This window comes from Acanthaster planci, linkage group LG03, assembly GCF_054643075.1.
Source record: "Acanthaster planci isolate LZ-2023a linkage group LG03, COTS_SCS, whole genome shotgun sequence".
NCBI lineage: Eukaryota > Metazoa > Echinodermata > Asteroidea > Valvatida > Acanthasteridae > Acanthaster > Acanthaster planci.
In genome coordinates this window covers 23,611,677-23,635,643 of record NC_141779.1, presented here as the reverse complement: position 1 = coordinate 23,635,643, position 23,967 = coordinate 23,611,677, and the positions used below count along the sequence as shown (strand labels likewise).

General features: G+C 41.2%; 1 protein-coding gene across 1 annotated transcript; it reads right to left on the bottom strand.

The window, feature by feature from the left end:
- Window positions 1-1,947: 1,947 nt before the first annotated feature.
- Window positions 1,948-23,900, bottom strand: LOC110973027 (uncharacterized). Its single transcript, XM_022223424.2, has 21 exons — window positions 23,781-23,900; window positions 22,464-22,528; window positions 21,026-21,142; window positions 20,434-20,525; window positions 19,838-20,006; window positions 18,918-19,048; window positions 18,236-18,365; window positions 16,586-16,717; window positions 15,861-16,013; window positions 14,828-14,987; window positions 13,440-13,816; window positions 12,365-12,545; window positions 11,640-11,788; window positions 10,105-10,184; window positions 9,572-9,660; window positions 8,347-8,431; window positions 7,398-7,464; window positions 7,126-7,285; window positions 5,445-5,528; window positions 4,657-4,727; window positions 1,948-4,279 (listed from the first exon to the last, which is right to left on the bottom strand). Exons 1-21 carry the CDS (start codon window positions 23,833-23,835, stop codon window positions 4,082-4,084), a joined length of 2,745 nt encoding a protein of 914 aa, XP_022079116.1. The 5' UTR covers window positions 23,836-23,900; the 3' UTR covers window positions 1,948-4,081.
- Between the last annotated feature and the right edge of the window lie 67 nt (window positions 23,901-23,967).

The following is a 23,967-nucleotide window of genomic DNA, read 5'->3' as shown; positions in this document are numbered from 1 at the left end:
TGGTGGTAAATTTCCACCAAACGAACTGCTCCAAGGCTTAGTCCGCTGTTCGTCAGCTGATATCCCCCCTTGTGTCAGGGTAGCCGCTCATCCTTGCGCAAGGTTAATAAATATGTTTGTGGGGTCAGGCCGGGTCAATTCCCGGCATCTTCGATCAGGCCAGTCTACTGGGTCTGCCACAGGTGTCAGTTGTCTCGCCACAATACATGTACATCCCAGATGATATTCCAAATGCACGTATTTTCCAATTGACATCATGTCCTTCCGTGACTGGGGGATTCTAATCAGTAAGCACATAATTCCTAAGTTGTAAACCGACGTGGTCCTCATTCCTGGCTCTCAAATTAGCCGCTGGCCAAACTTGCTTGTTGAGCTCTGTAGCTGAGAGGTATATCAATAGCACTTGATAACTTAACTTGGTGTATTTCCTCAACTAACTTATGAAAACTTGTAAAACAATGAAGACTGAGTGTACAAGTCGGAGAAATGACGAAAAAAAGGTGGAGTATTCTTTGAATCAAAGAATCCGCTTTTTCGTCGTGTATCCTCAACATAGGCCTATACCAATCATTAGCTAGTGCCTGTCACGGATTTTCGTTGCACAGCGGTTCGCCATTTGTTGGGACGTCATACATCTCTAAGAAATCAGGTTCATCCCAGGCCCCGTGGAAATATACCAGGCAAGATATGGGACGAAGGGGTACCCCCCCTTACCTGTCTAATCCCTATACACACTCTAGACTATTGTTACTTAACACATCCCCCCTAGAAGTGTGTAAAGAATTTCTGAGATTCCGATCAAACAATGACCAACACAAAGGCCGGGGGGGTTCTCTCCATCCTATATCTTGCTTCAAATGTGTAGAAAGGGGGGCGTGCAGTGGGTGACGGGATTTTATCATACACTTATTATGGAGACCAGTTCTGCTAACACCTGCCCTCGTGTTCAAATGAGGATGTACGCTAATAAGATTCAAGCTAGCGTATCAGTCGCAAAACCAGTCTCGAGTAACAGGGTGAAGAATGATAAAAGAATCCGTTTCTTGCTACACCATGAAGAAGCCCATGTATTACCATAGAGGAAGGGCACAGGAGTTGCAACTCACGCACCTCAAAGTGTTCAATGATCGTCGCCGCCGGATCAGACGAATAATAGAAAACATTCCGAACATGCCTGATTACTGCCTACATCTTAGCCAGACAAGCGGGGCCAGTAATATCCTGGCAATACATATAGTTCTTGCCTGCAATTAAATACAAACTATCGCTGTGACCAGGACATAGAGAAAGAAGAATCCCTGATATTAGACCTACTTTTGCCATCGTAAATGAAATTTTTAAATGTTGATACACTGTTCATTATCCATGAAAAGTTTGTAATTTTATTCTCCTCTGTCCAATACATTAGTGTTCAAAGACACGGTACGGATTAGGCTAAGACTGGCCAGCAAAATAATAATTATCAATAATTTATTCATTTATAAAGCGCAAATTTCATTTAGATATGTTAAAATGCTGTGTACAATGAAGACATTAAGCGTGGAACAATAAATACATCTAATCATGGTTGAGCCGATGGCACACAAGGGCGCCTCAGGCAGCCGCCAAACGACCCAACAGTAAAGGGAGACAGTAAGAAGCAGTTACAGTTTTAGAGGTAGGAGGAAAACCCCAGAGGAATAATTCTGGGTAAAACCCACAGAGTCGGGTAGGGAATGAAAACCCAATCCACATGTGGACCGGGCCGGGAATCGAACCTGGGACCACAGAGGTAGAAGGCAAGGAAAGAACTACGTTGCCAACCTTGCCAAATGTTCACTACTACTGGAAAGCTGAGTTCATTAGAAACAAAATGCACTATTTCATCACAGGGAGTGATCGTGAAATCTCATAAAATACGCTTTTGTACAAATACCATAACAAAAATTATTCAAACAAAACACAAAATCTTGCATACAACCGGGCAATTTATTCCCAAAATAACTCCAGAAGAAAGAGCTCATTAAGGGCAATGACTGCACATATAGATTTAGGGCACACAGCATAATGCAACCAACTGCGCAAGCATTAAATTTGATGTTGTCATGAGATTATACCAAGCGCCAACAAATTGCATGAATATTCAATTTCCTATACCTCAGTACACGAAGTTTTAAGGATGCAGATTACCATCCACAAATTGCGGCGGCGATCATAGGGTACAAAGGGATTTCGTGGGTGTGAAACAGATGGTGCGTAGCAAGCGTCCGCTGCGCTCTGGCTATGGACATGCCAGGCATGCCAGAAAGCGGTAATTGGCCAGATGTTACAGCCCGGACAGTTCAAAATCCCTCTGTGTCCTTCCTCTATGGTATTTATGTAAGTTAAAGTTCAGAATTGAAGTCTTCGTATAGATTTTCTGATAGTCCTCAGGGGTCTCAATAACACTGACTTTGCACCAACGCACACCTAGGACATAAAGAACATCTATAAATTGTAACGGAGACGGGGGGGGGGCTTTTTCCGCCACAATTTCTATCTCCTGATATCACAGAGAGGCAGGTGTTTTATTTTTCCCACCATGGATCCAATCAAACCAGGATCACCGCAATGACTTGATCAGTTTCAAGTGATCAATGACTCGGGGTGAACAAATATGATAATGGATGGGGATGATATGGGAAATCCCCTACATTACACTTAATTTTAAAAAAGGAAAGATGACCCCACCCTTTTATATACTGAAGCGGATAAAACACATTTTCCATCACAAAAACTGACATTTTCTTCAGTTGTTATCTAATGAAAACTATAATACAAATATACAAAAATACACTCCTCTTAAATGTGACTAATTCAAATAACAAAATAGAAGTATTGGGAAGGTACAGTGCATATGCTCCACACCTCTATAAGTTGGTGATGTGTTATCTGATCCCCATTCACAATGCTAAAACTTCTTTACATAAATTTGAATATTCAGTCTTCCTTCTCTGTCAATATTGTTGTCATAGGCTGTCATATAGCTACACTCTATTACTGTACTGCGCTTGGTGGGTGTGGTTTTTTTTTTTGGTTTAGCCTAGAGGTGGTCCAAACGCTTGCTTGTCCAAAGTTTGCTGGCGTAAATGTTTACTGTGTATGAAACCGCTGTATAAATAAAATTTATCCACATGAGACTTTTAGATCCTTACTTTACACAATGCAATTTCTTTTGATCGACTGTGTCATGCCACTCAGTTTGGTTCAGAATGATGATCACAAAGGCATTCCCCTTTCACTGTGAAATCCCTGTTACTTTAATCCTGGTATCAACTTGAAATAACTCTGGAGCAGAGCTGGTGACTCAAGTCATGTGACTTGAACTCGAGTTGCTATTTTTGTGAATTGACTTGTAAATACCCGCTTTGACTTGTGATTTGACTTGGACTTGCAAAAATTGACTTGTGACTTGACTTGGACTTGCAAAATATGACTTGCTGCCACCTCTGTTCTGGAGTGGCTTTGTATTGACTAAACCCTAGGTCTGACTTTATTGTGGCCTTTTTCCGCAATTCTGCCAAAAAAACCAAACCCAGAAACACAATGTAACTTTTGCTGTGAAATTTGACCACCTTGAAGTTTATCAAAGTCATCAGAGGTTAATGACACGATGTTGAAAATACAAATAGCTTAAATGGGAAGTACTTTTAAGCAGGACTTAAAGTAGAGACTCTTAATTTGAGAACAAAGTCTGGATTCTTTTTCACAGTTTTTTTTTAACTCTTTGGCTAATAGGAAGTATAAAACTACAGCCTGAACATGGCAAAAGTTATTAAATACCACATATTAGGGGAAATGCTATATTTGCTCGGTATTTTATTTATGGAAACTGGGGTTGTACCTAGTGTGATGTTATCTGCTCTGGCTAGAAGTACATCATAAACCTACAGCCCACAACCATACTTCAGTCACTGTTGCTGAAGTACCCAATGGAATGATAAAAATATTGTACAGAGAATAATAATTTCAATTTTGTGAATGTACCAGTGATTATGAATACAGCATTGAGACAAAACAAACCTGAGGCTTGCTTCCCTATTACATCTCAGGGTCAAACGGTTCACTCAGTGAGAGGTCTGGCTGTCTCTGATGTATACCTAGCGTGAGTGTCTCCCATATTGGAGGGCAGGGGCGTATTGGGCTGTGACATATGGGTGGGGCTGCTCCGAGCACTCATCTGGGACCAGTCTCCGCCCCCTCCAACCGCACGCTGCTCAAAGTTCTTACGGATGTCAAACAGGTTGATCACTGACACCCTCTGTGCAAATCAAGTTAGGGAACTCTGGCTTTAAAATCTATATTAAACTTTTCAAATTTGTTTGAACAGCACCTTTTTGAATACCAGTTTTCTTTTTTTGTCACTATTGTACAAGCGTGTTGATTACATATGCCATCCGCATAATTGACATGATCTTTTTCTACGAAAAACATTCACAGAGTAAACTTACTTTGCCTCTAAAGTCAGAAGTGTCAACAATGGAGAAAAAACATTTAGGAGGAGGAACCAAAAAAAGATTAAAAAACAACACAAGCTGGAACAACTCTGAAATTCTGAGCTTTTTTTTTTAAATCAAAAATCACAAACTGAATAAAAACTGATTGCAGTATCAATAGACCAATCACAGACAAGGATACATTTTTATTTGGTAATGGAGGCAGCTGGAACATAGATGGTGGTTGGGTAAGACGCAGCTGTCCTAAAGATCCTGGATTGAAAAAAAATTATACCTGTGTTATATCATGGAAAATGATTATATCATATAAATTGGAAAACAATCCACAACCTGAATATCTGTTTCAAACAAACAAGACGAGCAATAAAAACTGAGTCTTCCCTTGAAATTATTTGTCAGCAATTCTTGGTTGAATTCGTTGGTGACTTAAATGCTGTCCTCATTTGCAAAGATTTTAGCCAATATATGAAGGGGGATTATTTAAAAATGAACAGCCCTAAGCATGGTATAATTCTAGCAGAAAACAATTTATTAATGGTAAAATATCAGCTATAAACCGGCTAAATTATAAAAATCAACTGAAATGTCAAAAATAATGACTCTTAAACTTCATCTGAACAATGTTGCTTGTTAGTCCTCATGGTAACTGCAATTTTGCAATTACTCCGCAACTCGAAAAAAGGATCAGCCAGAATCACGTTCATTACAAGCTCATCTCCAAGAGCTTGTGTGCATATATACAAAGCAAAATGAGAAATCCGACAGTTTGACCCATCATCTGCCACTGTCAATATACTATGCCATAGTGAGTTAACATGCTGTCTGTACCATCACAGAAAATCTGTTATCAGTTTAATTACGCGTCTTCTGGAGTAAGCTGGTTAACACAAAATGGAAATTGTTCAGAAATCAGTACAAGGAAATCACAATGAACTATGTTTTTGCCAAACAAAAGACGCGTAGGCTCACCAGTCGGATGGAAGTAGGAATGAGCCCTTGGATTGTAAAGTTGACCTGTTTTGGTGGGCATAAAGATGGCTGGAAGACACACTTCTGTGTAAGAATTAAATTAACAAGGTGTGACATACTCACAAAAGACACGAACTTAATGTGCTAAGAGTATAGATTCTCAAAGAACATTTTGACACCACAAAGCAAATCTATGTTAGTGGTGGGCAGGGACCTTGAAGTAATCACTTTGGGTGACTAATAGTAAGGTTTTATGATGTTTAGATGAGGTTGGAATTACACCCTCCAAGCTAGCACATTATATTTTAGCTATATGATGCCGGGTTTAAAGAGCAACTCTAGGGAAAACAAAATCAAACCCACTGTCGTTTGTTTTCAGAGCTCAACTATAACAAGTTTTTTTCCTGTTCATGCCAAGATGCAAATTCTGAACATGCTGAATGTAGATTGCATCATTCTGAGAAGACAGAGAAAACGAGGGGAACCCTCACCTTGTATTTGTAGTGGATAATTCTCTTGTGCACATCAAACAATGGCCAAGGGTTTATCCACTATAAACACAGGGCAAGGGTTCCCCTTGTTTTCTCTGTTTGCTCAGAATGACGCAATCTACATTCAGAATTCGCATCTTGGCATGAACAGAAAAAAGCCCTTTTTAGCTTGTTATAGTTGAGCTCTGAAGACAAATGACACTGCATTCGATTTCTATGCTTCCATATTTATTTGAACAAGTAGATTAAAAGAAAACATGTTTTCCTTTGAGTTGCCCTTTAATTTGAAGTTGCATGACGTATTCCCTGGGGATTTTCAAGATTTCTGTTTTCAAAATTCTTCAAAAATTCAAAACTTCATTTACTGGACGTTTACACCCACATGAATGACGGTCTGGTGGCTACGTTAATCTGACAGACAACATGTATTGATGCCCTAGTATTTCAGCCAAGCCTGTCGCCTTGTAAAAAGAGAGCCCAGATCGTGAGGTGTTACATAATTTTCTTTTGTTCCCGAAACTGGCACAGTGCACTGCTGGGGTCTTTTCAAATGCAGACCAGATTTGCGAGCAGCGGTATTGTATCACCCATCCCTGGAGTGCTGGAGCACTTTTGTCCCCGGTGGTAATCCACTCGTGTTGAATGCAACAAACAGTGGTATAATCATTCAAAACAATAACAGGTTTCCTCCGCTATTCACAACTGAAATAATGTTGGCAATTCCCAGTAGCCCAGTCTTTTGTTCCAAGTACGGTCTTTTGTTACAAGACTAAGCTCCTTTGTCTGATTTCGAGCACCCCGGATATGCATACAAACCTAAGGTACCCGGTACCGGGCACCCCGGTGCAAAGTTGTTCATAGCCCAAACTGTGCTCAGCACACCTAACTTATTGTTGCAAGTAACCATCCCAACTGTTTTGTCATTTTCTCTTTTGATTTCTCCAGCTAGTGAAGTATGAAAACTGAAACCTGGCAGTTTCCCAAATTTAATTCTTATAACTTTAAACAGAACATTATGTACACAAGTGGAAGTATCATTAATTTTTTAGAAATCCTAGATCTTCATTGGACTTGCTCTATATCATTTAAAACTTTTACCAAGCAGTGTTGCAATTTATCTAAAATAGTAACTTTCAAATCACAAAACACATTTAATCTTTTTCCTGGCAAACTGTGTATTAAGGATTTACCTTTGCTAGCGTCAGCGTTGCTCTCATTTTGCAGATTTATCCTGTACTGGCCGGCTAGCTGCTTGACGATACGATCCTCCATATCGCTCTTTGTTCTCTCGATCAGCTGTCTTCGTCTGATCTCACTTTCCTCTGAGAATAACTTCAGGCGCTCAAAGAACTAGATACAATAAAATGACAAATTGCCGACAAATTACAGCTACAAGTGAGTAATAATACCAGAGCACAGCCCAAGCACAACAGAAAACTTGAAGTTGGCCAACTCTACTTACATCTTTGGGCAAGTCACTGCCCCAGTTGGGTAGATTGGCAGGTCGCCTACCTCTACTCTTGACCGCTCTGCTTAAAACAAAAAAGGAAAGGAACATTAAAATGAGACGAGACAAAACTGGACAGCAGAGACAAAGCACTAAGCAGCGGCAAAGTGACAAACAATTAACAGAGGAACAGGGATCACTTCCAAGGTATTCTCAAGCGATTTCTATCCCATCTCCTCCTTCTGCTCACTTCTTTTACTTCCTTTTTTCCCCATTATTCTATTTTTCTGGGGGGAGGGGAAACGCCCCTTCTTGTTCAATACCCCCCTCCCGGCGACGCCCATGTAGACCTACCTCTGGCTCTTGCATTTAAAAGTAAAGCAGCATCCCAACAGTTCCTGCCTAGAGCTAGTGGAAGTTTGCCTTCTTCCGACCCATTTTACATTCTATTAGCCCTAAAAAAAGTCAGGATATGTTGGACCATTTCATGCTGGGGGGGTTCTACCCTTCCCCTCCCCCACGAATTCAGCTGTCCCATGCTCATTTTGTAAAAACTTGGCATGCATGTAAAGACACTCCTTATCAGAACAAATATGAAGTTTCAACTCAATCTGACGCATGGTGTTTTTTTGACGGCCATTTGAAGTTCAAGGCCATACACATGAGCATGGGAATGGTAAAATATACAATTTTGGCAGACCGGTCTCAGGAAAATGGGGCCTGTGCTGGAACGGTAGTTTCAATTTTCACAAATGTGATGTTAAAACAACCGGAAAGAGTTACGGGAAAAATTCTAAAGGCTCAGTTAACGAAATAAAAGCACTGCTGCTCTTTTAACCCTGCAGTGAGATGGATGTACCTATAGAAAACTGGCCACACAAACTCTATGCTACAAAATGTACGTGTAGTTGAAAAACCAGAGTTGGAAAACCTTGCCCCATGATTTTTACTTTCTTTGCTATACCTGAGCTCTTTAGCGGATGTTGACTTGGTGATCCTGCTGTCGGTTGTCCAACCAGCAAGGGGTGAGGTCATGTTGCGACGGTGACCTGCAAAAGGAAGATAGTGTTATTATGGGTAGATTGACGTTTACTGCATTTTGAAATTTTTTGTCCACATGAATCTTTAACCACTTCTGCTTCAGCTGGCTACTGTACAATCGCCAAAATTCTGGCTGTCCTGTACAGATGACGCCGCAAGGGATCTGGTTGCAACTAAAAGAATTAATTTGTAAAATGAACTTGTTGGGACAGAACAGCAAGATCAATTCTGTCAATATTGGTCTTGAAAGCGCCAAGAGTCGCAGAACATCTGACGTGGTTTGGTACAATGAGTGAAGATAGCTATTTTTGTTTGCCCGGATACGGTTGTAGATAAGGTCACCATGATGATGTCTTGCTGCCCCCCGGGTGGATTTTTCTTGAGCAAGACAAGATGCTGGGTCCTTTTCAAGATTTTCCGTTTTCAAAATTCTCCAAAAATTCATCATTTCATTTAATGGCCATTTATACCTACATAGGTTTCTTTGGGCACTACTCTAAAGCTGACAGTTAACCTTCATTGACTTTTGAATATTTCAGCCAGGCCTTGGAAAAAGAGCTCAGATTGTGCAGTGTTACGTAAGATTCCTTTGTTCCCGAAACCGGCACAGTGCACTGCTGACCTCTTTTCAATAGGGGCCAGATTAGCATGCAGCGGTGCTGTGTGGCTCATCACTGCGGTGGTGGAGAGCTTTTGTCCCCTGTGGTAATCCGCTTGCTCTAAATGCCTCAAACCGCGGTATACTGTTTCAAAACAAGGCTGGATTATTTCCATTATTGAGAGCGAAAAAATGTCGGTAATGCCCAACAGCTCAGTCTTTTGTGCTGAGCACGGTGTTTTGTTATAAGGTCCAACTCTTTTGTCCCAGTTCCGGGCTCCCGGGAGTTCTGCATCTAAAGCCTATGTACTCGAAAACGGGTCGCCCGGCAGAAAGTGGTTAAGGCACAGGTACACAAATAAAATGAACGATTTGCAATAAACGTGTATAAGCCAGTTCAATTATCTAAATTTCTAGCCAACTCTTACAAGTAATTTTTGAAATGACCATTTCCCTTGACAAAGGTATATACCAACGCAAGAAAGTCAGTCGCAGTAATGATGGTTTTTTAATGCAATTTCTATAAAGATACAACAGAATGACTACGTACCATCAGTGGATTTCTGAGGATTTAACAAAGAGTTGAGCTGTTCATTCTGAAGCTGCTCAAGATTCCTGGCCAACTCATTCAATCTTTGCCTGTCAAGCCACAGCAAGAAGGGCATTTATAAAACAAATTCAGGCAGAAGAATGAGGCCGTGTCCGAAATGGGCTTCCGGAGCTACGGCTAGGTCTATTGTCTACGCTTCTCCACGCATTTCTAATGGAGTGAAGACCTAGACTCGCTCTAGACAAGAGATTCGGATGCAGCCTGATATTGACTGTTAGCATGTACAGGGAAACTCCATGTTTTTTACAAGCATTCGAAGCCACAGTTAAATGTCTTAACGCACAACTTCCAATTTAATTCTCACAACTTAAATCTCACAGTTGCAACAACAAACAGACTGGAAACCTGAATTCTGTGTGCTACTATGTGGTACACCACTATGTTGAAGTTGCACTTTGCAGAAATCAGTTCTTTTCCATCAACAGAAAAGGGGAAATTATGAGTTGTAAATGGGTAAAAATGAAACAACATACTCATATTCGTCCTGTATAAGGGTCAGTTCTTGATTGTGTTGTTCAACAAGGATGTCTACTTCAGCTCTGGGAACCATCTCCTGCAATGCACAGTGGCAAGACAGAGTTTACCAGAGAATTCTTAGTCCTCTAATAACTTTGCAGCTCCAAACTCCCAACACTAATACTCCAACATTCTAACCACCACTGCTGCTGCTGTCACTGGTTCACTGCACTCAGCGGTTACTTACAAGGTTTCAACAAGTTTCTCTTCAGGTGTAATGCGCCATCCCCAAATAAGCCTTTTGCGAGTTCAATTTGAATCAAATCTTATACACTGAGTTATCCAATTGCACGTAAACATAACAATTTGAATTCCCAGACTAAAGACACTGTTGCTACACCTTGTGATTCGGGGCAAGCTTTCTGCATAGCGACCACCATCTCTGGAATGGACTGGTTCCTTTGTGCCCTTCTTATCCACTGAAGAAGGTGTATTGTTGCAAGGCGTATCTTATGCAACTAAGCAAAAGCTTGCCCCGAATCACCAGGTTTGGCAACAGTGGTTTTAGTATGGAGAATTCCAACTGTTATGTTCACGTGAATTTTAAGAACTCAGTGTACCAGATTTTGTTCAAATTTAACTTGCAAAAGGCTTACTGACTGAGAGTTCTTCAGCGAATCGTCTGCATTCTAGTCTGTCAGTCTGTTCTTATCAAGGATGGCAAGAGTCAGTGGACTGGACAGTTAAGAGTTACATTTTTTGAAGGAGTCAAGCATTGTACTGTAGGTACATCACAGCAGGTTCTGCCTTTCTAAGGATTCCAACGAACAGGTTGGTGAAGGGTATACAGCACTCTAGCTAGGCAGACTGATTACGTGTACACAGCATAGATCTTTCTGAAGACAATGCACCTTGGGGTCCATGTGTGTCCCTCGGGTTTTCAAAACATATCCCACATCACAACAGTAAATAATTGCTTTGTCATATCTCTGTCTTGATGATGTCATTCACTTGTTTTGCTGAGGGAAATTATGGGCGACAAGGGAATCTTTGAACATTAGAGATATGTGATGCCTGCATTATCCTGTACACTGGGGGTGCATGTATGCATGCGTACTTGTGATGTCATAAACACTGGCTAATGCGATGTCTTATGGTGAGGGTGTCATGCGGTAATGTGGCACTGTCATGTGATTGGGCTAATGAAAAAACAGTAGGCATGAGAAGTCACACTCGGGCTGATTTGCATAAAGATCAGACCTCTCTAATCGATACATGTGGCACATTTCTAAGCAGAGGAGGGTTTCTGAGTAGATTTATTTCATGAATAAATAACTTACAGAGGAATTGTCGGAGTAAAACTGGCACTGTGTTTCATCTTAAATGCAGGGACAACTGTCATTTTCATTTTGGCCCTTTTCAACCAACATACACTTTGACATATTCACGCAATTGAATGGGGGTATAGCATACCTAGGAAACACAGCCGATAGGATTTTTGAGAATGAGATGTCCCAATATCACAATGCATACAAACTCATTGGTCAATTACCGGTTTTTCCGAGGACACACTGGAAACGATCGACAGAGCTGACAGACATCTCTCCTCGTAGCTTTTGTTGATTGACAAGTCTTCTTTCTTCATCTTCCTCAGGTCCACGCCGGTGAGATCCAGCACAATGTCAGTTACTGACTCCGACTCTGAACCGAAAAGAAAAAAGCTGACAAATCACAATCTCCTTTCCAACAGTCAACCTATGAGGTGATACAGGTAAAGTCAGACACAATAATTCTTCACAAGACGACGCAGCGAATTCTTCAGGCTCTTACATTACTGCTCCTTGATGACCAACATTTGAAAACAAGTGTAAAGCGTGTAAAGTGTGGCATAACTGAACCTTGCAGAAGTCAAAATGCTCAGCACATCCTGAGCCAAAGGCACATGAACCTTCTGCACACGCACAAACACCAGTAAAGAAGAGACAGATGTAATGTTTTTCAACTGGGCTTGTGTAAGAACAAGTGATTCAAACAGTAATTGCTCATGCATGCTCAGCATGTCCTGCGCCAAAGGCACATGAACCTTCTGCACACGCACACCGAGGGCTCCCACCAAAAGACTGTCTCTACTATGTACAAACACACCCTCTCTTGCTCCCGCTCGGGATAGGCGACATTTGTAAAGGACTACCAGTTCTTCGTGCAGCACTGGTAATTTCACCTGTTTGGCCTCACGGGCAAGTACGCCAGTCAACAACTTTATTGGGGCATACCTACCTGTTTCTTTATCATGTACGAATGGTCGATGGACCCTGGTGTAGTAGAAAGCAATGGGGATGTTACCACAAGATACGGGGGCACTCCCCCGGTCCTTGTGACTTGTACTGATCGGGTAGAGAGGGAAAGAGGAAGGCCGAAGATCCTTCAACTTGTCAGCCTCTTCAATGATTTCAATTTCCTATGACAAAACAAGAAGTAACACGTTAACCCTGTTGTCACCATGCCGTCCAACACAAATCAGTACAATCATAGTACTGTAACAATCCTGCACAGGTTCTTTATGGGACAGGTGCAGCCCATTTATAACAGCAAAGCAACACTTCTCTTGAGCACTTGTTCACAGTCTGTGTGTATGGTCTGTAGTCTGGGGTACACCTACCTGATTTCCACAGAATGTGCACAAATTGATTTTTTGCTTAAGAGGAATGCGGTCAAGTGATAGAAAAACCTTAAATAACAGTGAGGATTCTGAAGAAACCTCTAGAGGCCCCTGCTACACAGAGATTTTGCAGTGACATTCTGAATGACAACCATGGAGACTCTAGCTAGAAAGGGAGATTTTAAACAGAATATACAGAGTGAAGTTTTTAGTTTTTATGGTACAACGCGCATTCTATTCAAAACAATTTTTTGCCTCTTATGATTAGCGTATTGGTTTCTGTAAACTGATGTGAGTTTGGTTACAAAGGGCAATACGCCTGTTTAACCCTTTAACACTGGGATTCTTTTGACCGCGACTGCTGGGCTGTGGTATGCCCAGTATGCAAACCCCTGTCCAGCAGCAGGCCCACGTTGAAACCGCAGGTGCATGATGAATAGAATGTATGTGTGGTATGCACTAATCCTCACACAAAGCTGTGGCTGTCGACGTCTCCCGGTGTGAAGGGGTTAAACATGAGAGTCCTGAAATGATTGAGTGACTGTTCCACCCAACGGGCCAAACATGATAACTGTACTGATTCTTAGTTTGAATTCTCTTTGGAGGAAGCTTTATACATGTACGTGCAACCTTAAAAATCATTACATTAAGAAAGTACTTTACAAAATTTGGATAACAGGTAATGGATATTACCATGCTGTGGAGGTCCTCCATACCAACTGATCCCATGGCAACCATATCTTCCAGTATCCCAGAATGCACTGCAATCCTCATTGGTTCCTCTGCTGATGAGACTGGCCGTGATTGGCTAGAGCTTGCTGGTGTGGCTGTGCCTGCGTCAGACTTTTCTGCTGCCTCCTGGCCCAACTCCTCTCCTTGCTTTTTCAGCTCAGTGTCATGTCGTATTGGCTGGTCGCCAATGGGAATGGCAACGTCATGAAAGTTTGTATCTGGGGGTGCTTTTGTCTTGTCCCCGTCGCCTCCATTAGCACTGGAATCTTTTCTGCTGGCTGCCGATGATCCTTTGGAACCAATCATGGATTTAGGTTTCAGTGCTGACTTCAAGGGTGCTGCATTGAGATAAGTAGACAAGCAATCTTGAATCAACTCCTTGTACTGTGATGTACTCAGGAAATACCAGGTTTTGTCTCTAACTTTCACATCTTAAGAGAGGATACCATGGTTTTCCCCAAATGTCACTTAAGTATGACAAAGCTGTTATGGGGATAGTCCTCATGGCAATTAGTGCACCATAGTTACAGCTCAGCCACACTCATGTGACTAATAAATGTAATGCATGGGAAATAATGCGTATGTGTATACAAAGCAGCAATGTTCATCATGGTTACATGCCTGAGTCCAGACTGCGTGTTAAACATGGTGTCAGAAGTGGGATTCCAACCCATGACACAAGTTTATGAAGGGGAGCTGGGTCATTCCATGAGATCGGGGCATAATTTGTGACGGTGTCCATTATTACATGGGTTCCTTAAAAATGAACAGCTATTTCCCTGCCCGTAGATTCCAAATTCTACATCTTGCAAGGCTAAATACAGAGGAGTGTGTTATTTCTACAGAGTAAATGACCTACTCTACAGGTCATGACAGATGGGAAAAGTTACCCATGTAAAAAGACCACCGTCACAAATTGTGCCCCAACCTCATGGAACGACCCAGCTTGTAATTGCAATGGCTCACTGTTTCTTTACAGTTGTCTTTTACACCTAAACTCATTTTTGAGAGGTTCCCTCTTTCTGAGTTTCCTGTGTATGCCAAATATTAAAGCCAAGTTGGTGTTGCAGTGAGGCAAGGCTATCTGGGATAAATGCACCTGGTGTCATGCCAGCTTGAACATGTTCAGAGCCTGTGAGACAGCCACACAGATACAGTAATCTCATGCTTGAGAAGAGATCACATAAAATGTTCTATGAAAAGCTCCAATTAACTGCACGTTCAGTTGGACTACCAAATTGACTTACATTACTGAAAAGTCCTGAAATGAAATCCCAACAATGCGATGTCAAAATATCAAAAATTTCAACCTAAGACTCGATCTCCCAAATGTTTGATGTCTAACGTACATTTTCCACTGCCTCCATTTTTGTCATCAAAGACTTCCGTCCTCAGGAACTTCTTCATGAAGTTGACGCTGCACTTGAGATCCTTGTGATCCAGTCCAGTTGGCTTGTACAGTCTGATGTTGAGAGTGTAGTCATACTCTGGCTCATGTGTCCAGACAACCTGAGCACCCATGAGAATGAATGATCACTTCTGTCTTGCTTTTCGATGTTACGAATAGTCTTAGCTACATTCAATTTTTGGCAACATTTGTGCTCAAACTACTACAATTGACACAGAAGTTTCTTTCCAAAACGGGTTCAGAACGGAGCAAGAGTGCAACTAGAAAGTAAATTTGATGTGATAACACATCTGAAACATAACTTGGCGGAGTTGAAATGCATTTTGCTTTGGCGGTGGAATATTGTACAGGTTCTTTCAATGGGGCATCCCAAAACTTTGGTGGATTTGCACTGAGAGGTCTGCTGTGATGTCACAATTTCGTACTTTATTTGCGCTCAAGCTGAGTAAAAATTGACTGTGTTATGATATAATTTTTTTCTTGTGAATGTGAAACTTTTCATTGGAACAGGAATACAGTAATACCTGAAACATCCTTACAACAGCAGCAGAAGAAGTAAGGTAAAGTGGGATATAAGGGTACATTTTGAAGAATTTTGTTCATATGGACTGTGTGTTTAACAAGGCCGGCAATCTAGAAATGGGAACAGATCCCACAAAATGAGCCTTCGGGAACTCTCTTCAGTAATCTTGTTTTAGTTAGCATAATAGAAGCACACTGAGGCCTTTGTTGTGCTGTAATAGTCCAGCATTCTGATGTCAGACTGGAATTACGTTGGTAAAAAAAGAGACTTAGGGCTTGTATTGATTTATACTGTGCAATATTCCTTAAAAGGTCTTTGACTGATATGGTCTACAATCCTAGCCAAATCTTGTTTGGCCCCCAAGTCCCCCCTCTCAATGTTGGGTCTCACTGACAATTATCCCAAGAATTTTGGCCAGGATTGTAGATGGGTGACCAATGCGTCTGATTACCTTGTCTGCTGAGGGAGGTTTGGGTGCCGGTACCTCGATATAGACTGTCTGTGGTTCAACTATCGTTGCTGGTGGGACTATTTCTTGTTTGGTCCCCTTCTCTCCCTCCTCTCCACTCAACCCTTGCTTGGACCTTCTCCGGAACTTCACTTTCTGATTGTACGAAACAAAATCAGCAAAGCCGTTTGCTCTGTCAATATCAGGTTTTTTTTTTCAATTTTAACTCAACTGAAGAGCCAATACCCCACAAAAAATTTTGATGTAGGCTCGCCTGATATGTAATTTTACAATACGTAAGTTTGGAGTCTGTATAAAACATTGACAGAGATACTGGTTTTTGAACTTGTTCAGAGATGTTGGAAATCTGTTGAAGTTTGTTTTGCCTCACAGGAAATCTTTATCCTCCAAACCCAAATGTTGAGAAGTAGAAATTTCATAGAGAGTGTTATGATGGGTGGAGGAAACTTACCTTTTTTAAGCTACCTCACCTCTCAAGCCTACTTTGAATAATGTAAGTTTGTTCGAGCGAGGACCATTTGTCAACCACGGGTTGAGTTTGCCTGGTAAACCAAGACATATCATGTGCACAGGTTACCAGGGAAAATCAACCCAAGGTGATGAGCAAGAAACTGATAACCCCCTGCTCCACCACTGAAATGTTCAGTTTCATTGGCAGGCCTCCTGAGGGAAATCTATAAGGAGGCGGGGGGGGCAGGTGGGCTAACCTTGCTGGCTGGTGTGACCATGTCACTGTCGATGTCTTGCTGGGTGTGGCCAGTCTGCGCTGTTGCTCTCGCTGTGCTTGCATCCTCCTCTTCATCTTCGGAATCCTCCTCAGTGAACTCCAGCTCATCAGACTGCCATCAATCGAAACACACTATTTTATAGCAACTGTAAGCAAGGAAGGGGGCTGCAGGTACCTAGGAACTTATTACATTGCCTCATCAAGTGCAATTACCAGTAAATAAATAGATTTTGTCACCAGCTGCGTAGCCATCTCTGTGCCTTTATTTGTACTAATATATTTTCAGCAAACAGTGTGCAGACACTAACTCTCCGTTAATGTTGCAATAATGATTGAAAAAACAACTTGAAGCAGCCAAATTTCTTTAAAAAGGGTACAACAGGCCTACTGCCCAAATTCAACCCAGTAGGTAACAACTTGAACAATGCATTTCTGTCTGATCACGACCATTAAGACAATAACGACTGCCCAAATTCAACCCAGTAGGTAACAACTTGAATAATGCCTTTCTGTCTGATCACGACCATTAAGACAATAACGACTGCCCAAATTCAACCCAGTAGGTAACAACTTGAACAATGCCTTTCTGTCTGATCACGACCATTAAGACAATAACGACTGCCCAAATTCAACCCAGTAGGTAACAACTTGAACAATGCCTTTCTGTCTGATCACGACCATTAAGATAATAGTATTAGTACCATTCTTATGTTCTAATGTTTTTAATTTTAGCCTTTCCTCAATTTATTACGGTAGTTCTGTCATTTCAAGCAGATGTTATTGTAACTACATCACTACAAGTCCATTAAATCAATTAAAAATCGGGATTTTTCCTGTGCGCACGAGATTGCCGTTTCTAAGTATGGCCCCTTCCATCATAAGTAGTATAAATTGCATCGTTAGTGTTCTTGGAGCCAACCTATACACTTGTAAACACGTACTGATGTTCAATGTACATGTAGCATACATACATAGCTTACCACTGAACCTGGTCATAGCTTGGAGTAATATTGAAAGAAATGGTAGGCACTTGTTGGGGCTATTTCAACAAATTCTGTCTTTCTGAGACATTTAAGGTCAGATCGTTTGTAACAAGGCTTACACAAAACATTTCTGAAAGAGTGAAGCTGGCAAATAAGTAGTGCTGGAAAAGACAAAGACTCTTTGTAAATAATACTGGGGTGGATGGTACCTAGAAGGAATGAGTATCTTTATTATAAAACAGCACGGAAGGAGACCAACTTAGATACAGCAATCTCGTGCGTAAAGGAAAAATCACAATTATAAGGTCTTTTTACAGAGCACAAAAATCCCACTTAGATTAGAAATTAATAGCAAAACAATTTAACGGGATTTTCTGAAGAAAAAAAATCAACAAAGCCAGAAAACCTGAGAGAAATGAACATCAACGTCGCACCCCTGTACTTTTTCAATGGCCCGCTCACACTTCTTACCGCCAAGGTCATTTGTGCGCATACGTGCATAATCATGAATTTAGTAGTGAATCGGTGAACAAGCAAGATGTACTTGTGATTAGACTGCAACAAAGCTACTTAATGGATTGAGATGGACTTGTGACCGGCCTCGTTTCAGCCCTAGCATATGGCCCCACCTGTTTGTTTGGACTTACCGAGCTGATGTCAAACTCGTTGCCAGAGGTGTGGCTGATGGAATCATCCTTCTTCCCGTCTTCCTCATCTTCATTGTCTGAATCCTCTTCTCGGTCAAGTTCATCGATGTAGGCATGTAGATGCTCCATTCTATCCCCAGAAACAACGTGTCATGTAAGACAAGTTTCCTCACAAACCAAGATCTGACTGGTTTTTTTTTCAGTTTTGCCTGATTTTGTGCTTCATGAAATCATGTGCCATTAATACAGTTATCCGGCCAGATCGTACCCTTTTAGAAAACCCACTAGTGAAAAAAAAAACTTTACTTGAAGACTGCAAAAGAATTCATATACGTGTACAGAAAGGTTGTTCTAAAGTTGGATTCCGTGCAAAACCTAAAAGCACATCATTATTTACCGTCTAACGAGCCAGTTCAATGTTTCAACTGTGCATTCTCAAAATTAAGCGCACTGTAAGTTATTTGAAAATGCTGAAGCACACATGCAAAGTTGGCCCCATCACCATGGCCACAAGCCAACCCATCGGCGCCAAACATGTTCAACCTGGCGTGATATGTTGCTGTAAAATTTGCCATAACCCAATCTGCAGGAGCGGCATAGGAAATGATTTTAACCAACTGGACGTGAGACACTGATTTTTATTTTCACACAAACTGATACTGCTGGGCATAACTGGCCTCACCCAAGTCTGGCTTTCTGCTTGAAGTTGTCGATGAGAAAGCGCCAGCGTCGTCCATGGCCACGGCTGCTCGTCAGTTTGGCAAACAGTTTCTCCCAGTTCATGATACGCTTCTCATGTTCGATGCGCTTGGCCTGATTGAAACAAAAAGTACACCAAGAAACCACCTGAAATTTGGCCAAAGCCCAACACTACTGGTGCTCTGTATCTTTGTCAATTTTTTTTTCGGTCCCATAACCAGTAATACAAGCCATAAGATTCTCCATCTGATTATACCTGAGCAATCAGTTACACCTGCTTAACAGCTTGCAGAATTTTTTATCTTTTTTTCTTGAAAAATTCAACTTGTGAAAATACCAAGATAGTTTTATTTAGTCTTTTCTTCTTAATACAAGAAACCACAAAGATAATGTACATGTAACTCTAGACACGAGAATGGAAGAGACCATATAGCCCCATTGGTGTCCCACTTTTAAACCACAGGCATACGCCTCAAATACTGACCAGAGAATCATTGCACAATATTTGTACCATATTTCTGACCACAATCTCTGGCTCAAGAAGAGATAACGATTTCAAATGCAGCTTGCCAGAGAGGTCTGAAGGGGTTCTAGTTTGTGGAATCTTGACTTCTTCTGTATGTACAGTACACAGATGCAGTTCTGAAGTATCAGTGGTATCCAAGTGAGTCACAACAGGACACCAGACTACTCTGTCCGATGTATCAAATCCTGTGACCCGTTTGGACACATCAATGGTCCACCTTTGCTCCTTTGGCCATATTTGGGATCCAGTTTATCGGCTTCACAACAGGTTCATTCTCGGTCCTTGTAAGCAGTGGCCAGCAAACCTGATTCTTATTTGGCAAATATTCTCGTGGGAAATGAATAAACAAGTGAAAAATCTTAGAAGACTAAACTCACCTGTGCATCAGCCAGCTGTAACCTCCTGATGGCGATATTCAGCTGCTTATGTTTGCTTTCATAGTCAGCATGAAGCTTCTTCAAGGCCAGACTCTTCTCTTCCCAGGAACCAGAGTAGACACGGACCAGCCGCACTAGCTCTGAGGTGGGTGTGTACAGGTCGGTGGTACTAAAGGGGTCCCAAAAATATACATGGACTACATGTGAAAAATGTGCAAATGCAAATTTCATGGTGATTCTCTGCACTATCCCACTCCCTCTACACAAGTTGAACAGTTGACCCTGGGCCTGGCTGTCTTTTGTCTGAAGCAACCTAACCTTTTATGAGTAGTTTTGTGAAAATGGATTTCATGTTAACTTAAAAAACTTATTCTATAAATGTGAATGCGTACACAGCTTCCGTGATCGTACAATCAAGATGCTTCTGAAAGCGAAACTGTTGCTTAGCAAGTTTACGTGCTGAATACAAATAAGCTGGCAATCATTCATACTTAAGAAATGTAAGAACGCGTCATAACCTTCAGCAAATTATGTTATGATTTTAGTATTTTTTGTGGAATTCTATGCTAAGTGAGGCCAAGTGCGGGCTGTAGTACCTTCTGAATAGTCTTCCAGCTATCATGGTGAGTCTGGCCATCAAGGACGGAGGCAGAGCATGGAGAAGCAGCTCATCCTTCAGATTTAGGAACTACGAGGAAGCAAACATCCAAATCCTGAACTGAGACCGCATATGAATGTTATGGCTTATGAGGAAGTAACATGTGAGCCTTAGCCACTTTCTAGAAGCTGCAACTGTTTCCCATAGACAAGTGTTCAACTGCAATCCTCAGCCAGTGGATTTAGACAAAGCCTTAACCCTTAAAATAGTCCTCAACAGTGCAGTGAAGGCATTTATACACTTGTCATGTTGCATTCACTTTTTCATTTCAATATACTAGATTCTGCCATACATGTACTATCATTTCCATATTAAAATGTGGGAAAATGTTACAGCCGACAAGCCTCTGTTTAAAAGCAAAATCAAAAGTTTCATCAATCAAATCCTAGAATACATGAGAAAGCAACGCACTAGGTTTGAAGGATGCTGTATTTGAAAAAGTGTGCTTTGAAAAAGTGTGCTTTTAACAGAAATCATTAGACCCTGTCAGGACCTGTATGCATTAAATTGACACGACACTGGTTACGGACCTCTGCCAAGGCTGCCTGGACCAGTGCAATGGAGTTGAGTACCCCATCACACAGCATCTCAAATTTGTTTGTCTCTGCTTGAGCGGCGGCCTTTGCAGCTGCAAACTCATCTTCACTCTGTCAACCAATACAACAGAAACAGTCTAATTGATCAAAGGGTCCAAGTGATGAGATTTGGTTAAATGTAGATGCTGCGCCACTTCCTACTCCTCACAACCACTTCACACTGCATGACATATGTCAATATGAAAGGATTTCCTGTGTCGCAACACCGAGGATCAAAGATCATATTGCGCCACACCAGATGTCGAACTTCACCGTGAATACACGTAAAACGTTGTAAATCGCATAGGCGCCATTTGAGCAGGCGATACACCTGCGCAATGCACATTAATGCGCAGGCGCCGCTGCAGGCACGTGCACCTGGTGAGCCTGCGCCTAAGCATTACCGTAAACTGCGCAGTTGAAATGGCACCCACAGTGATTCCACCTTTTATTGGGCAGAGTTATCCATCTTGCGCCTTCGGCGCTGAGGATGTTTAAATGTGTTTCAGCAAATTCTGTATGTAGTGCAGGGTGACATCTACACTTGACCTCATGCTTGAGAGATTCTAATTGAGTTTGTACACAAACACTTGAAATATTCTGCAGAGGTAGTGTGGTAGAGCGAGTGTGGGGCCCTCAGGTGGCCATGGGCCATATGGCCAGGCGTTGCAGCAAAGCAGCATATACCACCCTGTGGCAAAGTTTAAGAGCTTTAAAAAAGAGGATGCAGAAAAAAATATGGCATGAATATTGAAAAAGTGACAACAAAGGATCAACATATTTATATATTTAATTCTGTATTAAAGACTTTGGTTGCGGTATCTTGTAGTTTTCCAAAGTTGGTATCTTCAGCCCAAAATAAAATCATGCCTAAGATAAGGGCATTATAAAATAACGCTGTCTGCAAGTGGCGAAATATATGGAAACTATATGGCATCCCTTCTCTGTACTGAAAACTTGACTTTTGCATATGTAGCTCGTTCGAGGTTTTATGTAAATTGTATAGATTCTTGTTAGTTTATAGGGTTAAACATTTGAAATTTTCCATGCTTTTCTGGACAACTGAGGGCACTGTTGCCACGATGCAATTCTTGGAGGACATTGTTAGTTCCAGAATTTCCCTATTCAATTTGCAAACAAAAGATATGCCCAATGAAAACACATGTGATTAAACATTGTTTATTGGCTTAAGTCACACGACAGTGAACGACCAAAAAAAACATTATGACTGGAAAATATCATGTCTTTTACCATTTATTTTGTGTTCTTGTTACATAAATTTTATAGCTTAACATTGAGATTTATGCCCAGAATGGTATCAAAGACCTGTTCATGCATATGGACCCGAATTAAGTGGAAATAACCCAAATTAAGTGGAAATATGCATACCCACCTCGCTATCAGAGCCTCCATCTTCTTCACCCAATGGGTCAAGGGTCGTGACCTTCTTTCCAGACCCTATGATGGAAAGGATTAAAACTTAATGTTCTGTGAAGAGAAGACTTACTTCTTGCAGAAAGCTGTGCATGAATATAGAATAGAAACTCACACCATTATGTGCAAAATGTTAATAAAATGCAAAATTAAGAAAGACTTCTACTGCCAGCCACAAAAGTTTAAACTGCATAGTTAAATAAATACTCCAAATCCAGTCACGGTAGGGCCAACTAGGACCACTTTTGAACTTTTGGCTTTGTAGTGACCGCAAACATATTCCACATTGGCACTTAAGTTGACACCGTATGAAAAGTTACATGTACTTTCATAGTGAAGAGAGTGACTGGGTTTGTTTAAATTGGCTGCCATCTTGTCCGCAAAGCCCAAATCAACACAAATACGTGCTAATCATTCTTTTAAGAACATCATTAATCAGACAGGAGATTTTGTTCACCACATAGGCTTTTAAAAGGTTACACACTTTTTCTGGGAAAGTGGAAGGGTGGTTGATTGTGAGTTATTCTGAGGATTTTTTTCAAAGTTTGGCTCAGGCTTTGTCTCTCACTTCAAAACTGCATGGTGACCTACATGTAGAGCCTACCTGATCTAATTTCTATACTCAATAAACAATAGGCTACACAAGTCAATGGGAAATCCTTACTTTGAGATCCTCCCCATGGAAACATTATTAGAAAGCAATTACCTTCTTCAATGGCCAAAATGGCGACAAATTCACATTTTTCTATCCTCCGCAAAATGATTTCAAACATTGAAAGCGTAAGTGAAAAAAGAAAAAAATGCTGAAGAAAGTTATTAATAAACTGAATGCGAGTCAAAAAAAGTCATGCCTAATATCAGTTAGCATGGTTAGGCCTATCATATTCATGATGAAATTTCTGCCCTCATCCCAATTTAGCAATTGTTTACACTCACGTTACACCAAGGAATTCCTAAGCCTAAATTTTAAGAAAGTTTGGTGGGGGTATCTATGATTGATTCCAGGGGAATTTCACTTGAGAAAAAGGGGTCCAGCATGTTCAGTTCATTGGAGGGACACATTTAACAATGGCCCACGTTCATGTTAGCCTACACTAAAACTTGGCTGCCAAGGCCTACAAAGTGACTATGTCTCGGAGCATCGGAGTAACGTCAGCACAAACGCAGGACTACGGTCCGAAAACTGGCCAACTCCATAAAGCATTCAGCTGACATGGCTAAATACCGAAATTCAAGCTGATAGTAATTAAATTAAACGTCAATGCATCATAAACACCTGAACCATCTGATCCGTTATTCCTGAATGAGCCAGCCCGAGGTGAATCTCCCATCTTTGAAACGCAGATCACAAACTCCTGAAATTTGGCGCAGCGTAACGTTGCTATGTTACCCACATTTATAACGTTGAGGGCGCGCGCAGTTAAAATCAACAGCCGTCGGTTTAACCTGGAACTCGGAAGTTT

Bases quoted from the DNA above. Each gene is read 5' to 3' on its own strand.
- LOC110973027 (XM_022223424.2), bottom strand. From the start codon at position 23,835: ATGGGAGATTCACCTCGGGCTGGCTCATTCAGGAATAACGGATCAGAT. The intron at 21,143-22,463 runs GTGGGTATGCAT...ATTGGTTGACAG, and splicing joins ATGGAGGCTCTGATAGCGAG to AGTGAAGATGAGTTTGCAGC. The intron at 20,007-20,433 runs GTACTACAGCCC...GGACCCCTTTAG, and splicing joins GCTGGAAGACTATTCAGAAG to TACCACCGACCTGTACACAC.